Source organism: Clupea harengus, chromosome 20 (genome assembly GCF_900700415.2).
Source record: "Clupea harengus chromosome 20, Ch_v2.0.2, whole genome shotgun sequence".
NCBI lineage: Eukaryota > Metazoa > Chordata > Actinopteri > Clupeiformes > Clupeidae > Clupea > Clupea harengus.
Window position 1 is genome coordinate 17,240,622 of NC_045171.1, and position 17,278 is coordinate 17,257,899.

At 41.9% G+C, this 17,278-nt stretch overlaps 1 protein-coding gene across 2 annotated transcripts in view; it reads right to left on the bottom strand.

Moving 5' to 3' along the window:
- Positions 1 to 2,113: 2,113 nt before the first annotated feature.
- The window catches only part of glra1 (glycine receptor, alpha 1), a 44,770-nt gene continuing 29,605 nt past the window's right edge, over positions 2,114 to 17,278 (bottom strand). For both annotated transcript variants that reach the window (XM_031587045.2, XM_012834376.3), the window contains 2 exons: positions 14,175 to 14,321; positions 2,114 to 6,419 (listed from right to left, as the gene is read on the bottom strand). In XM_031587045.2, the coding sequence (XP_031442905.1) occupies positions 6,135 to 6,419; positions 14,175 to 14,321 (432 nt within the window). In that variant the 3' untranslated portion in view covers positions 2,114 to 6,134. The remainder of the gene's footprint in view (positions 6,420 to 14,174; positions 14,322 to 17,278) is intronic.

The window sequence follows — 17,278 nt, forward strand, 5'->3', positions numbered from 1 at the left end:
ATTGGCTCAAGATGTCCTGGTACAGCTGGCATCTGCCCACAGAGCAGACGGCCCCCCAGCTGGACAATCCCCACTAAAAAAGCCCACGGCCCAACGAGTCTGCAACACAGCAGAGATGGGGAAGAATGGGGGGAGAAAGCAGAAAATTGTGAGATTGTGGGAAGGAAAGATGCACTGGTGATCTCTGCCTTTTCATGGACTAGTTCGTTGTCTGTACTCCAGATGCTTTCAGGTACTGAGCGGGAAAGGGAAGAATAAGAGACAGACTAAAAGAGGAATCGGAGAGCGAGAGACAGAGTGAGAGAGAGAGAGAGCACAGACATTTATGTATTGTATCTCTGTCACCTTCACACTCTGTGCGTTTGTAACCATGCAAACACTGTGGCGTTCTTAACTTTTTGTCTGGAGCCAATTATTGACTGTCTAGCATCAGAGGCGTCTGTGGGATACACATTAAGGCGGAAGGGATGAAAAAGGGGAGGAGAGGATTTGTACTTCATACTGTGGGAAGCATATTTCAGTCTGTCAGAGCCTTCATGTCTCACTGACTCCGGCCCCCGAGGTGGTTTTCCTTGTCCGCTGCAGTGCCATTATTGTCCCACTGTAGCGTACATCCAGTGGACCGGGTGGTTGTGTGTGTGTGTGTGTGTGTGTGTGTGTGTGTGTGTGTGTGTGCTTGTGAGTGCTTGTGAGTGTGTGTGCGTAGGGTTGTGTTTAGAGGGGGAGAGTATAAACTACACACTTCCACCCAAGAAGGGGGAGAAGCGTGGAGGACAGAGAGAGGAAGAGGAAAATTGATTCAGTTAGTCCTTTGTGGGTCAGAGACCCCTTGTATAATTTGGACATCCCACATAACAAATGCATAGAAAAGAAACCTCTATCAACCATTGAATGGTTATTACAAAGACAAAGATGTCAATACCAATCCTTGGTGTAAACAATAAAACATTTGAGATACCACCCCATGAGTTTGAGTCATGACTTACATTATCCTTTAGATGCAGTTATGTTATTATTTACATTTTTTGTGTCGTTTTTTTTTTTTTCTGGCAAAAAATATAACCACACCTTAATAAAACTACATCATCAGTCGACAGTCCAAAACAAAGATGCAGCTCCTGGAATATATTGAACATCCTCATCAGAAATCCTATATACTGTATTTATACTGAAAATACTGTGCCTAACAAGGAATGCGGTCAGCATTTTTGTTAAAACCAAGAGGTTAAACTCAATCAAAGCAGACCGAAATCAAACCAACAAAATAATGCAGATAGAGATCAACAGCAGCAGCAGCAGAACAGGCCAAGGACCTTAATTGAAGTGTTCACTGCATTCGGTGCATTGCTCAAAAACTGATGACGATGTGACCAAAATATGTATGAACACTCCAGTGGCCAGAAGCCAAGCTGAGACAACAGCCTGAGTCGGGAGGGCTTTCTGGATTCCATAAACACTTATTAAAACATATGGTTCAAGCCTTTCCTGCTTTTAGGTAATCGGCCCAAATCCCCCAGCTTCCATCGTCCTTCTACCTCGCTGAAATATTAAAATGGCAGAAGAGGTATTTGAAACAAAATAAAAAAAATAGAAATGTTTTTGGTGCAGTCCTGTTTTGTTGTTGTTGTTGTTGTTGTTGTTCAGATCTACTTGAATGTGATTGAACTAAGCGAGTTATCTATGACATGGATGATGTAAATGACAGAAATCATCACAAATCACTCGTTATGTCAACGTCAAGGCCTACTCAATCATGTGAACCTGTCCGGTTACATTTCATGGCCAAGTTTGAACATGTCCTAACTGTCATCTTTCTGATCCTCTCAGCACCGTTTCAGATGCCTTCCTATAGCTCCAACAGTGAATTTATCCCAGTACGCGCTTCACTCTTTATTCTGTTTCTCCAATGTAGTGTTTAATCAGAAAATAATACAAAAAAACAGTGAATGTACTTGACAAAGACAGTTTGATTTTCTATACAACGTAGCACTCTGCACATTCATACACATGTATATTGAACACCACATTCTGACGGAACACAAAATAAAACTTTTTATCCATGATTCATCCAATATGTTGTTTATCTTTGAAGGAATACAATTTAGGGCAGTAGTTTTTTCTTTCCTTTTTTTTAAACTTTTAATATTTTATGATTACATAGATCCTTGAGAAGAGTAACAGTAAACAATGGTCCAGCTTCATCAACCTTAACAATGTTCAGAAACAAATAGGAGATTTTTTGTTCAGAAAACCTTTAATAGTAGAATTAGAATTAGCATTAATGACATAGTTCAATAAATATTTTGTTATATACAGATACAGCAGAAATTATACATTCCATTTTTTCATCAAATTGCTCACATTTCTGTACAAGCCAAAAATATCTGCCATTGTATTTATATCCATGCAAAATATTCAGTGTTTTAGATTTAGAAATAAAAAATAAAAAGGATTTTGCTAAACTTTTTGCCTGCCTTGAAGTGCACTCTTGGAATATGAGAATTAGCAAATTAAGATGTGCACTTGGTGCCAACCCACACAAAATAAGCATGTAAACCAAAATTAAGGCCATACCAACTTGTGCAAAAATAAAACTTTCCCTTTGAATCACTCACAGAGGTTCAAGAATGACCATGCCTGTCTTTGAGTTCACTCACAATTGCTTAGATAGTTCATAAGAAAAACAACAGAAATAATGGAGTAAAAATCGGAACACAAAACATGCCTAATAAATTCATTATTTAAAGAACTGGTGCAGACATTTAATTGACAATTAGAAGTATTTATTATGCCTCCAAAATTTAGCCTCCAAAATTGCATATGATACAGTTCCTCTGATCTTAATCCAACATTAGGTTGCTATAGGAACAATGAACTTGAACCTTTAAGGGGCGAGAAGAGTGTAACCAGTGTTGCCATGGTAATCCAATGGGCATTCTAGCAGGCCGATCATGTCACATGTGACAAGCAATACTTATCAAAGAAGCAGTGGTGTAAGATCAACTCTGGTACACAGCGTCAGCCTTGCTGTTTGGGAATATAACCCCTGTTTGTCTTGGACCCCTATGGACTCTGGTGATATGATTTTTTGTTTTCAAGCATCTCCTTTTAAAACAGAAACAACATAGCCTATTCTAGCGTAGATGAAGAACAGTTCATCTCAGGGATGAAATGAAATCAGGTGGATGTAATGATGGAACATGTAATTGTTGAATTTCTGTTTTTCAAAGCCTTTTACCTCAAAGCACATAAAACCCGGGACCCTCAATATTGCTTCACTTTGCACTAACATTGTACTGCCCTGGCGTATACTAATGCTACCTGATAATTTGAATGATGTTGAGTATGGTCAAACTGAATTTGGGCAAATGCAGCTTTCCTGATCCTGTCAACTTTAGAATGAGTAACCAACTTTATAATCCAAATTCTTTATGCATGTTAAGTTAACATACTGAGCTGATCAAGGCTCAATGACAGAGAGTTTGGTATTGTCATGAGATGTGAAATGCTAGTATAAAACAGCCCTTCGAATTTGATATTCACTTCATGTTATTGGACACAACTTAGTTACAATTACTTCATGATAACTTTACATTTGATCATGTTGAAAATGTTCAAATAAAATGAAGAGGAGTATCATTGAAGGTCTATTTTTTAGGAAGGAGTTATACGATTATGTTTTTGTTGTAAATGCACTATTCCCCATACACGTGAAAGAATGTTTGTTTTTGTTTGGATGAAATATAGAGATTTATGGACTTAGATGCAAAGTAAGTTAAGCCTCAGAAATTGAACATATTGAGCATAGTTGAAAAGGATCTCCCATCAAGGCAATGAAAACAGCAAAGTGATTCTTTGGTTTTTAAAATAAACCAACTGGGCAACAAAACATGACTCAAAATGGGCAAGTAATGATATTGCACTAAAATGGTCCCATGAGTACCAACACGCTACGATGCTACCTGAAATACTTAATGTAATTCCAAACGAAAATCAGTCTCCAAGTAGATCAAGAAGATGCAGTCAAAAATCAAAGAGGGATACTTGAAGAGAACAATAGTTACTCTTAAAAAATGAAAGAAAAAAATGAAAAGAAGTTGGCTGAGACAACATCCTTTAAAATCTTTTGAACTGAATAAATTATAAAATCAATTGCCGCTGTTTTTCTCTTTAAGTAAACAACCTGTAAACAATGAGGTAATCCATGCATAAGGTGGTTGGGTCCGATTTTGAACTTCAACCAACACAGACGGCTACAAAAAAAATAAATAACAAAACAAATATTCACCATGCATAGTTTAACTGAAGTGTCTTAAAAAGTGACTTCTGATAATAAATGCTACTCTTTGAGGATCAAATGAGTTGGCATAATTATGCACGTGAGGCATAAAACCAAACCTTCAAAGGCCTCCCTGCTCCTACAAGTGCTCGGATGTTTCAGATTAAAACTTGATGGCACATAAATCCAAAAGACCCCTTTTGAGATCAACAGTATGGCAAAGCTTAAAATAATTGCATATATATTATTTGCATAGAGAAGCCTGGTGAAAAAAATACATAAAAGCAATGAATTGTGGGATGTGTGTTCTCTCCCTCTATGCCATTGGTTGAGAATTGTGTGTTGACTGATGTAGTAGTTTAAGTCGGTTTAAGTCCGGCTTCAGTGCACTTTTATCAATGCACTTTTTAATTTCTTAGAGAGAAATTCAGTTCTGAGGACTACTGTTTTCCAACACTGGCTCAGTTGCTCTGTAATCAAGTTTAAAAAAGAAAAAGAAAATGACATTGACATTGACAGGTTGTTGTCCGGCGACTGTACATTAATGTAATGTATTCAATGACAGGGGGGTTAAATAAAGGGTGGAACTCGACCTTTTGGAAAGATCACTCGCTTCTCGTTCTCCCCTTGTCTCTTCCCCCAGTGAGTGACAGGCTCTTGAACTGTTGACATGAGCAGCACATAAAAGGTTACCAATGGAGCTCATTGCAGAACCAGTGGGGAGCAACAGTTTTTTTTTTATTATTTCCCTCAGAATTGTAATCAATGATTTAATATGAATTTCACCATACATATATATGTTTTTCGTCCTTTTTTTTCTCTTTTTTGTAAATACGAAATCCGTCAAAAAAATAGGCATATGAACAAATCAATGTAACAATGAAGGAATGTCGCGTAAGGAGTATATATTCTTTTTCTCTTCCGTCAACTCCAAGAAGTTGAGCAAAAAAAAAAAAAATAGTATTAAAGTATTACAGCAAAATGATGTTCACTTGGCACATAAATCAATACTAATATGTCATCGAGCAGAAACGTAAAGGAGAGATAAAGGAACACAGCTTGTATAAACAGTATTCTTCTCCACGTGCACGAGTCATGTCCCCGTCATGTATATAGATGTGGAGTCCTCCTCGTGGCATCCAAGATTCAGGGAAAGCTTTGACAAGTGCTTGCAATACACATATTGTAGCTTGAGCAGTAGGAGGACACAGTGGTCCTTGCATCGTTTCTTTAATGGAAGCACCAGACTACCTCAGAACCTTCGAAACCCCTCTAATCCCAGCAGACTTTTCCTGGAAGAAATTCGTTTTTGTCTTGTCTTTTTAAACATAGATATGTGGTATATTACAGTGCTGCATGACTCCCACTTCAGTTCTTATAATGCAGAGTATGTCTTCCAGTTGCAAAAAAAAATATCGTCTCGCAATGAACATCATGCTCCTTGGAGGAGTTTTTCAGCGTTCGGTTCATTGGGTCTCTGATGTATTTGCAAAGGTCTGTTTACTCAGTCGCTTGTATTTTCTTTTCTTTATTTTTTTTCAGTAAATATATTGCCACATTCATGATATCATGCATTTGACTGCATTGCTATTGCACAGGTCCGGTTATTCAGGAGAGGGGGACAGGGGCGGAGTAGGATTAAAAAAAAAAGAAGAAGAAAATAGGGAAATACCTCTGCTGAAAGGGCCGCCATCGAAAGCCATTGGTGGAGTAGAGGAAGAGGAAGAGCAGGAAAGATGGGAGTGGCGTGAAAATGTGGTGGGGGCACGTTGGCCATGTTTTTCTTCTTCTTCTTCTTCTTTTCTTCCATCTCTATCTCTTTTCACCGTCTCCTCTCTGCCCGTCCTTCCCTTTACTACTTATGGACATCTTCGACGCGAATGATCTTGTAGGTGATCCAGTAGAAAATGTTAAAAATGAGGAAGACCAAGGGGAAGGCCACACGTGACACCGTGTCGATTCGCTTGGCCCGACCTATGAAAAGCTTGCGCATCTCCTCTACGGTCTTCTCTGGCGGGTTGTTGGAGGCCGGCGCGTTGTTATTGTTGCCCTTGATGGCCATGCCATCTTTGGCCTGCAGACAGGTGGGCCCCATGCCATAGGCAGCGAAGCTAAAGCGACCCTCTCCAGCTTCATCCTCCTACAAGATAACACAAGCAGCCAGTCAGTATATGTATATAGCATTTTTTTCAGATATCAGATAATGACCAAAACATGTAAAGTCGTGGTTTTGGTACAAAAGCCATAACAAGGAGGAATTATAGCCATATCATTTTATTATAGTCATTTCTCACGTTTACAGGCACATTGATGTTTCTTGCACACTTCTTACTTCCTGAGATTTCTGATGACAGCTGTTTTACACAAGGAGTGTATGGTATTAGCATCTCTGAATCCACATAGCTTCCTGCTAATACACCGTTAGCTAATCTCAGCAGTACACTTACAAGTATATCTGATTCTATATCAACCAATCTATTTGTACTATTTGTACATCACTCATCCACAAATCTATGCCCATCCTACTGAGTTTTTTCCGTACCATCTCTGTAATGAATATTGAATATAAAGGACACTAAATATAAAGGTAATAAAGGACAACCCCCTGTCCTAACACCTGAACTGCGGACAATTCTAGTCTGACTATCTGAAAAGCCTTCCCCTGCAACCCAGGTAGGCACTAATTCAGGGTCTGCACCCGATCAAGGCCTGCACCAGGCCAGACTACTTTGCTTTCTGGGAAGTAAGCCCAAATGGACAGCCTGTTCGCCGTGACAGAGCCCTTTATACAAACGCTAATGTGTTATTAACATTCAAGCTGTTCATCCACCTTTGCTCACCTGCCCACAGCATCCAATGCAATCTCCTGGAATCACTGCTAAATGTCCACACACTTTACAACCTTCCTTTGCTCTCGGCCCTCAATACCTCAGTTAGGTCTGGAGCAATCACCCCTCCATCCTCTACCTACTCCTGCCCCCAGGGATGGAGAACAGCACAGCCCAACACCCCTTTAATTTGTGAGAGTGCAAGTCCCCTTATGTACAATTTTGGTCCAGTCGGCCCCACAAAACAATTTCCTTGAGAGCCTCCCCTGGCCTTGGCTTTGTCGAGGCACACCGACCAAATGGAGGGAGTCTGATATTATTACTGAGCTCTAACTGCAGCATTTCAAGCATTCAACCACCACCTTCTCTCTTTCTCCCATTGCTATTACTTTACTTGCAGCTACAGTCTAGAAGTACAAAGCTGTCCCGAAAGACTTGTGCAAAGCCAGTCCTCCACAACACACACACACAAACACACACACACACCTTTATACTCACCCTATATAATGTAAAAATCTCAGGTCAGTATACAAAGCATTTACACCCACTGACCGACTTCAACCCCCCCCCCTCTTCCACCACCCCTGTTCCAATATCCATTCCCAGAATGCAACCTGCTTGATCTATTGACCGTATTATCTAAGCCGCGTGTGTGCGTATGGATTACACGTGTTTGCATGAATTCATTATTGACCCCCAAGGTGCGACGCACATAGAGAAGCATTGTCAAACACTGAGGTCAGTGTTCTTCACGTGGGGCCGTTTAATGAAGTGACCTTGTTGCTTTGAACAGAGCCAGCTTTCTGAGATTCAGCAGATGCTATATTCGATTTCCCATCTTAATGTCAAACCTAAATGGGCCAAACTGAAAGCCGCAGTTAATTGCATTTCAGTGGCGACGGAGATTTCACTTTAATGATGGCTTCTACTGCTGCTCCCCCCAACCCTCCACCCGTACCCCTGAAAATGGAATTGGAACAGGGATCTTTATCTTCTCTTAACACTGGCCTTAAAATTTAAGGTGAAAACATTTAACGTGACTCGCCCACGATAGGAAATGAAAATGGCTTGAGGGTGGGGGAAGAGAGGGAGCCGGCTTTGATTCTAAAGGACCGGCCATTTTCCTTTGCAAGGCATCCATTTTTAGACACTTTGTCCTCTTTCTGTCCTTGTCTTTGTGCCATCCCATTTATAACTGTTAATGTGTGCGGAAAGCTGAATGGAGGAACATATAAGGATGGTGTAGGAAAAAGGGGGTGGGGAGATGTATGCATGTGTGTGTGTGTGTGTGTTTGTGTGTGTGTGTGATTGGGAGAGAAGTGGGCGGGGAGTTCATCTTGTGTCTTTTTTTCATTTCTCTGCGTGTAGTTGTATGATGCTGGGTACTACGACCTTTCGTTGTCCTACAGTGAAACAGGCCAGCATAGTGTGTGTGTGTGTGTGTTAAGGATGCTCCACTTTATTCATGCCGGCATGAGATTAATGTGGCGTCTCGGCGACGTGAGCAGAAGTGCTAAAGAGGTGCCGAGCTGTGGTGTCGCGTCCTCCCTGCGTCTCCCTCACACACACACACACACACACACACACACACACACACACACACACACACACACACACACACACACACACACACACACACACACACACTCACACACACCGCCTGATTCATTACCAGCCTCCCTAATTAAAAACCCTACTCTAATGCAGCCTTGCATGTGTGTGTGTGTGAAAGACAAACGTGTGTGTGGATGTGTGGTCTGCCCATACATTTGTGTACAAATGATGAAAATAGTTAGTCAATTCCAGGCAAGTCAACTTTATTTGTATAGCACATTTAAAAACAACAGGCGTTGTACCAAAGAGCTTTCTAGTCGAGGTCAATAGATGAATAATAAATTAAAGAATAAAAAAGGAAATGAATAACAAATAAAAGACAAAATAGCATAAAAATTAAACACTAAAAACCTAAATTAAAAAGCTAAATTAAAAGTGATGTATATGCAAGGAATAAAAACAAAGAAGACAGATAAGCAAGCAAAATCTAAAGTAATAAAAGGTAAATGGGTAATACATACATAAAATAAAAAAGTCATAAATAAAAGCATAAAAATGGAAACCAAATGAATGAGTAAAACACAATAAAAGACCAACAAGTTAAAATTAGGAGTAGACTTGACCAAAAACCCTAGAGCAACCTCAGACTGACCTAAGAGCACGAATAAAAAAACAACCTGGACTAAAAATGCACTAAAGAGAGCACAACACCAATGGAGGGAAGTCCAGTTTTAAAAGAAATGTAGGCTGGAACTAGACCATTCATAGCCAAAAGAAATAATACAATCTTAAAACCAATCCTAATATTACTGGGAACCAATGTAGTGTAGCTAAAGTGGGTGTGATATGATCAAACTTCTGGGTCCTTGCTAAAACTCTAACTTCAGTATTTTGGATGACTTGTAGTTTATGAAGTGATGCTTGGCTAATACCTAAAAAAAACAGTGCATTAAAATGGTCATGTCTGAAAGATATAAAAATATTTGGACCAACTTCTCACAATCTTAAGGGGACAGGAAATTCTGCACCAGCTATTGTTCTGATTTGGCAAAATGAGGCACTAACCACAGAGGTAATTTGTCTGTCAAATATTCATTTTGAGTAAAAAACACCCCAAGGTTCTTCACTTCAGGCTGTTGGTATGTTATGGATAAACATGGAAGCTTAGACATAGGTCTGAAATTGGAGGGGGGGATCAGGATCCAGTTTGTTTGCCCTGGAATACTTTGTGGAACCAGGGTATGTGTTTGGGGGGAGAAAGAGAAAGTGAAGCATAAAGCATGCATATGTATGTGTGAGTGTGAATGTGGGTGCTCAGTGTAGATGATATTCACTTGTGTTTTCATTTGTGTGTGTTTGGGTGAGGAGGGAGGTAATTTAGGGGCTAGGCATCAGAATGCAGCGCACTCCTGCATTTGCAAGTCAGAGAGGCGCTGTCTCGCGCGACAGCCAGCACCTCTGAACGGCCTCATCCATCACTCCATTCTCTCCTGATTGATGCATTTATATCTCTTACTTTGACCATATGATATGATTAATGTCTGACTGAAAGAGACTCTAATGGAGGTCGAGTTGGGGCATTTTTCTATTTACATTCAAAAACAGCTTCAGATGGATTACAGTTTGTGTATTGTGTTTTTTTTTTCATGTTTAGAGTTTGGTGCCTTGGGATTCTGGGTGCATGTCATCTTTAAATATCGTCATTACTGTTGAGGTTTGTGTTATAGTGTGGTTGGTCAGTGATATTATCACTGTGAAATTCCATCAGCTAAGGATGATGAGACTCTATAATGCTAAAAGCAGAGTGGGGGAAAAATCTAAATATGTCTGGCAATGTACAAGACTGTCTCTTAAAACTCAGAACTCAGAACTCAGAAAGAGCATGAATTAAATGCAAACACAGTTGCGTGTGCGATCATGTAGTCCAATCAAACCTGACAGTCACACAGAAATCTACACACTGCAAACACACACACACACACACACACACACACACACACACACACACACACGCAGAGGCATGCTCTCCAAAGTCCACATGAGCCCGTACACATATCTGAATCGCCGATCGGTAAAAGAGAACAAGGTGACTTGACAAACAAAGCAGAGAACCACACTGACGGAGCCTCACACTGCCACGCTTTCATCCACCTCACAAGCCTGCCTCCCTCCACACGGTGTGACTCAGTTATCGCTCTCTGGGCTTATTTACATTGATAATCCTCAATTCTTATCTCCTCTGCTTACACGGAGCTAGTCAACATCTGCAGCTGGAGGGTAGGTGGAGGAGAGTGGAGATGGTCAGAGAGAGAAAGAGAGCAAGAGAGAGCGAGAGAGAGAGAGAGAGAGAGAAAGAGAGGGAGGGAAAGGGAGATAGGGAGACGGACGGAGAGACAAGACCGTCCCTGGCGACTGACTCTCCTTAAGCACTGATCATCCGTCATGAACTGATTACTGCGGATCAATCAGGAGCTCCCTAATAAGCTCTTGTCAGTGACTGTGAGATGGCGGCCGGGCCTGGCCGGGCAGGGGGAGATGTGGCGGGACTGAAGAGAGCCCTCATCTCGCCTTCTCCTGGGTTATCAGAGCATAGCTGGGGATAGCAGCAGCACAGCACAGCACAGCACAGCACAGCACGGCACAGCACGGCACAGCATAGCACAGCACAGCACAGCACAGCACAGCACAGCAAAGCACAGCAAAGCACATCACAGCTGCTCCAGCCTCAGTCCCATGGTGTGTCTAAAACAAGCCTTTCCCTTCCAGCAGTCACCCTGACCCCCAGCACACAGGCAATTAAAGCCCAGGACATTAACATTAGCAGACATTAGCTAGAGAGGGAAAGAGAGAGAGAGTGGGTCAGAGAGAGAGGGAGAGAGAGAGAGAGTGGGTCAGAGAGAGAGAGGGAAAGAGAGAGAGAGAGTGGGTCGTAGAGAGAGAGAGGGAGTGAGGGGGAAATTCTGTTTTTGTGTTTTTTTTCACATTATCATTTGTGTTTTTGCCAGATGATTTTTTGCCCTCACATTTGAGGAATTATTCATTACATTTTAGATGGTCTTTTGACCAAGTGAGCGTATCGATGTCCAACAGCGCATACTAATACTGATTGTGTAACTGTGGTCAAATACACATTAATTTAATAGACTTATTGGTAAGCACAATAACGTCAGATTTTGTTATATTATCATGAATGTTCACATCTTGACTGATTCCAGACTGTTTGGCTAAAGATAGCGCTGCATAGCTTTGCTTCCCACAGGCTTATTTCCTTTTTTTCATCTAACATCTTTCTCTCCATCTCTCTCTCTCTCTACCCAGTCTTCTGTCACTACTCCTCTCACTAAATCAGTCTCTGTCCCCTCCCCCGGTAGTAACATGTCCTCACCACCTCTCTCTTCTTGTCCTGTCTAACTATCTCTTCCCCTCTCTCTCTCTCTCTCTCTCTTTCCTGGCTAACTAGCTCTTCCCCCTCTCTCTCCGTTTCTCTTGCAGTCTCTCTCCTCTCTTTTTCTTTATCTTCCAGTCTCTCTCTCTCTCTCCTTTCCTGTCTAAATAGCTCTTCCTCTCTCCCTCTCTTTGTCTTGCAATCTCTCTCTGTTGTCCCTTTTGCCTCCTCCTCCATGTCCCACTAGTGGCCAGTAGGGGGACTCCTTTCTCTGCTGCCCAGGAGCATCAGTCCTCTGAGGAGGGGAGCTGATCCAGGCGGTCAGAGGCGGTCGATGGCCGCAGCAGCGCTAGTGCTCGAGGTTTGTTTTATTGTGTGGTGCAGGGACGTGACAGCTCTCCGCTGCAGCATTTGGGCTGAATGATAGCCCCTCAGAGCCGTAATGGAGGAATGTACCACTGACTGATAGCCCGGGAGAGTCATAATGGAGGACTGTACCACTGCTGTGAATCACCGGGGCCTGTGAGGCTCATTACTGAGCTGTAGCACTGCGACTGTGAGCATGGATGAGGAATCCAATGGTTGGTACTACACTATTGGGGATAAGCTATGTGTAGCCTGTTACATGTAGCCAGGAATATTTGTCATGTTATATAAATATATATTCGTATATACTGTATATATTGTTCCTTTCGTGTGTGTGTTTTGTAGGATGAAGTAGAAAACTGGAAGCCTGGCAGCATGTTAAGATTTCAGCATGAGTGGTCAGTAAGTCAAAAAGAGAACATTAAACACTCACACACATACACACACACACACACACAGACGCACACACAGAAACACACACACCCAAGAAAAGAAGTGAACATGACAGGAATGCCAACGCTGCATGACTCTTTCACATTCGTTCCCTGAGGAGATTGTTGTTCCCTCCCCTCTCTCTCTCTCTTTCCCAGACAAAAAGGGATTAGTCTGCATTTCTGCAAAAAACTTCAGACTAATATTTTATCATATCTCGTTCATACTACATATCTTGTACATCATCTGGAATCTCGACAGCACTGGAGGGGAGATGAGGTCATGGCCTACAAGCACAGAGGGATTTGAGCCCCACTCTCCTGCTTCAAAACCACATGGCAGTAAGCATGGATGTCATCCCATATGCAGGATTTACCAGGACTAATCTAGACACACCTATTACACACAGCCCCTGGGGAGATTAGGACAATAGGATTTCAGATTGATTCGGAGTTTATTATACTCTTCGAATGACTGTACACACACACACCTCCCAGGAAGCACACGCAGCATCTCACCAGGAGTTTACACAACATGTTTGTGAACGGTGAACAGTCCTCCACTACCTCCTTCTCTGCTCCTCTGCTCCTCTCTCTCTTTTCCCCTCAATGTCTATTTATCTTTTAGACATGCAATGCATTCATATCCAGTACCTTCATTTATACTGCCCTGATGCTTTATCTCAGTCAATACCATGGCAGGTTCAGTTATGGATGAGGTCCTATTATCACTTCAGGGTGGCTGTTGCCTTCCAGTTTGGTGTTATGACTCACAATTGATTTGAGGCTCACTGGCCCTATAACAGGCATTGATTTGACACTTAAGAGCCTTTGGCAATGTTACAGCCCCAACACGCCTGTAAACATAGTTATTGAGGTAGGGAGGGAGTGCCGGAAGAGTGGGGTCAAGGTTAAAGTTCAAATACAGTGCGTGAGAGCGGATGGTGGTCTTCGGCAAAAACCTCTCACAGAGAAGTTCTTGGCCACCAATCACTCTGTAAACTTGATTAAGCGGCACGGCTTCAGACGAGACCTTCCCCCGAGTCGCCCCCCGCTGCTGAAATATTCACCCTCTGTGTGTTTAGTAACCACTAAACGCAAACAGAGGAACATGAAAGCCCACTGAGTTTTTCACTCCACTGAATATTTAACCTTCTTGAATATTTAAGAGTATCTCTGAGCTTACATGATGTCTGGGGAAGCAGAGAAAAAGCAAGAGAGAGGAGAGCAAGGAGAGCAGGGAGAGAGGTGTTTGTCAGGGACATTGTGTGTGTGCATGCGTGCGTGTGTGTGTGTATGTGTGTGTACGTGTGTGTGAGGTGATGGTTCACCTTGAGGTGTCTTCTCCTCCTCTGGAAGCGGAGCAGCTCCTTGTGCTGTCGGGCGATGAAGTTGACGGCGGCGTACTCGAGCAGGGCAGAGAACACGAACAGCAGGCACACGGCCATCCAGATGTCAATAGCCTTCACATAGGACACCTATGGACCGGGTGGCGTGTGTGGGACAGCGGGCGGAGTTGTGGAGGTGGTGAAGGTGTAGATGGATGGATGGATGGATGGGTAGGAAGGAAGGATGGAGGGGAGATCAACAAGGTTGGCACTGGGGGTAGAGAGACAGACAAGATGGCGGATGCCGGCGGAGCGTAACAGCTCCATCAGCTGAATCACTCTCGTGCTTGCTCGGCCTCAACTCAAACTGATGACTCATCTCCAGAAAAGAGCTCAGGAGAGGAAGTAGAAGAAGAGGAAGCAGATGAAGCAGAAGAAGAATAAAAAGAAGAAGAGGAAGAAGGAGGAAGAGAGGAGGAAAAGTAGACGAAGAAAATAAAAAAAAGCTGGGATTGTGACAGACTGGAATCCATTATGATCCATAACACCCCAGAGGTGTTTTCTCCATAGAGCTGGCAAGGTAAGAACCCAGACTACAGCACTTAACTCAGTACTGAACACCAAAAGGTTTCTGAATAAAACACATCTATTTTATTATTTAAAGTACAGCCATCTCAGCAGACCTTCTGCCAGGCCCTCACTATTTTTTTTTTGGTTAAACAAGAGCTAAATTACCCTAAGACATCTCATTGACATTCTACACAGGGTTGACACTGGATGGACTACATATTCAGAGGGTCTTTACAAGACATGTCAAAATGGCATTTGTTTTTGGCTAGGCTGGCCTGTCGGTCTGGCTGAAACTCATGCTGAATGACAAGTCACTGACCAAAAAGAGCCCAGAATGCCACTGAAGTGGCATTATTCAAAGCATGGTTCAGGAGGCATGGCCGAGACGATGCAAGCCAAGCTCACAGGGCTGAGATTGGTCAGCACCTACGACACCTAAGTCTTGGACAGGAATCACCCGGAGAACTGCGGGGGGTACCGGCACCTTGACATATTAATGATTACATCATCCTTACCTTTTACACGAGAGAGATAATTACTATTACTTCTATGGCAATACACATAAAACACTGATTAATGATTACTGATTGATTGACTGATTAATGATCATGATAAATGACCTAATATGTGAATGCATTAGCTATATCATGTCTATCAAGTCATAAATGACATAATCAACTACATTTATTTTGAATATTATGTGAATGCATTAGCTATGTCACGTGTGACCTGGATAGCGGGGGCACGGATGCTATAGAAGAGCATTTCTTTTATTAAAATGATTGTTTGCGTGATGCCCTGTGTGCAGTGGGCACGGACAGAGAACCGCTAATGACTGCAGGAGTGTCAGCAGAGGGTCTGAATCACCATCCTCCCTGACATCAATGCGTCCCTACACACTGGTACAGTCAGTCGCATGTGTGTGTGTGTGTGAGTGTGTGTGAGTGTGTGTGTGAGAGCACCTTCATTCAGCTGAGTTGTGCAATCATTATTGTGACAGCTGAACGGCAGAGGAATCACACAGTTCAGTGGCTTCATTTTCAGACCACATGAATCACCTAATGTCAACAAACAAAAATATATAAATAATAATAAAAAAAACAACGCAGTGACTCTTCCCTGGACGTAATTACACAATCCCAGCCACTCACGCAATCTCTCCTCTTAATCACCTGGTCCAGAGAGACAGATAGAGACAGACAGAGAGGGAGAGAGAGAGATGTTTCGTGTCCAGGGTGACAAATGCTATTCTGTATTCACCTTCAGGACATGTTATCCACATCAAACAGAGGCTTCTAATGATTGAAGATGGAATAAAAAGTTATTTTCGTATCCACTCTTGTGTGCTCATCCGAGCTACATGAATAAGACATTTGTCATCGACAAGATAGTATCCCTACCGTGAATGATTTTTGTCATAATTTTTCTCTTAACCTACTCCTAGAAGTGTAACAATGGAGGCTATCTGTCCCCAAAGCCTGAGCACACAGAAAAAAAGAAAGATTTATCAGTAATCAATAGACAGTTGAAAAGCAATCAGTCATGATTCATAAAAGAAAGGCATTGTGTAACAATCAATATGCACTGAATCAATTTTGCATTAACTGACATGCGAAATGAATTACATTCAGGGATTGCTTCAACTGGGAACCGATCCATGCTAGACTTTGGACAGGATCACAGTCTGAACAGTTTCGTATTCCTCAGTAAAATACTCAGCACAGTCTAGTACATTTAATGCTGACCACTGATGTGAAGTAATATAAAACCTGCTCTAGGTTAAGCTCCCAATTGTTTTCATATAAGCTTGGAACATCGATTGGTGGGTTATTGATGGGAGGGGGGCAGGGGTTGCCATTGCTCTGTGTCTCCTAGAGGTATAATCTGTTTAATGTATGTAGCTCGATTAAGAGCAACTGGTGCTAGCATCCTTTTATGGCTGACTGCAGATGCTCTCGCAGTCCAATACTTAGAGAGGAAGCCATCAATTTGATCTAATTAATATGAAAAAGCTCAAACTGTGGTACCGATTCAATTTAAACTTCATGGCATGACAGTCCAGCTCTCTCTTTTGTGGGCCAGTTCTGGTATAGTTAAACATATACATACTCAATTTTCAATTAGGAAAAAACTATAATAAATATCGAAACACCATATCATCTGAAGTTTTTCTCAGTTAATGAATGAAAAGTGAACCATTTATGAGAATTGGTCAAAATCTGTCTTGACAGTTGTTTGTATCTCATAGGCCTCTGGGTACAAATGGCAGGTTAATCAAAACTCAAAACCCCTGTTTGCACTTAATCTGTGAACATTTAAGAATAATGAACAAACTAGTACATATATGCAAGGGCTCTTGACATGAGGAATTCGGGAATATTCCAAACCCAAAAGACTAATAAATAAAATGTAGTTGCCAGATATGTTCTACTCACACAATGCAAAAATCAGTCCATTTCAGCACCAGCAATTTACTGGGGTAAGGACCTTTTTCATATTGTAAAAACTAAGTGAGTGCTGAGAATGCTAATCTTCAT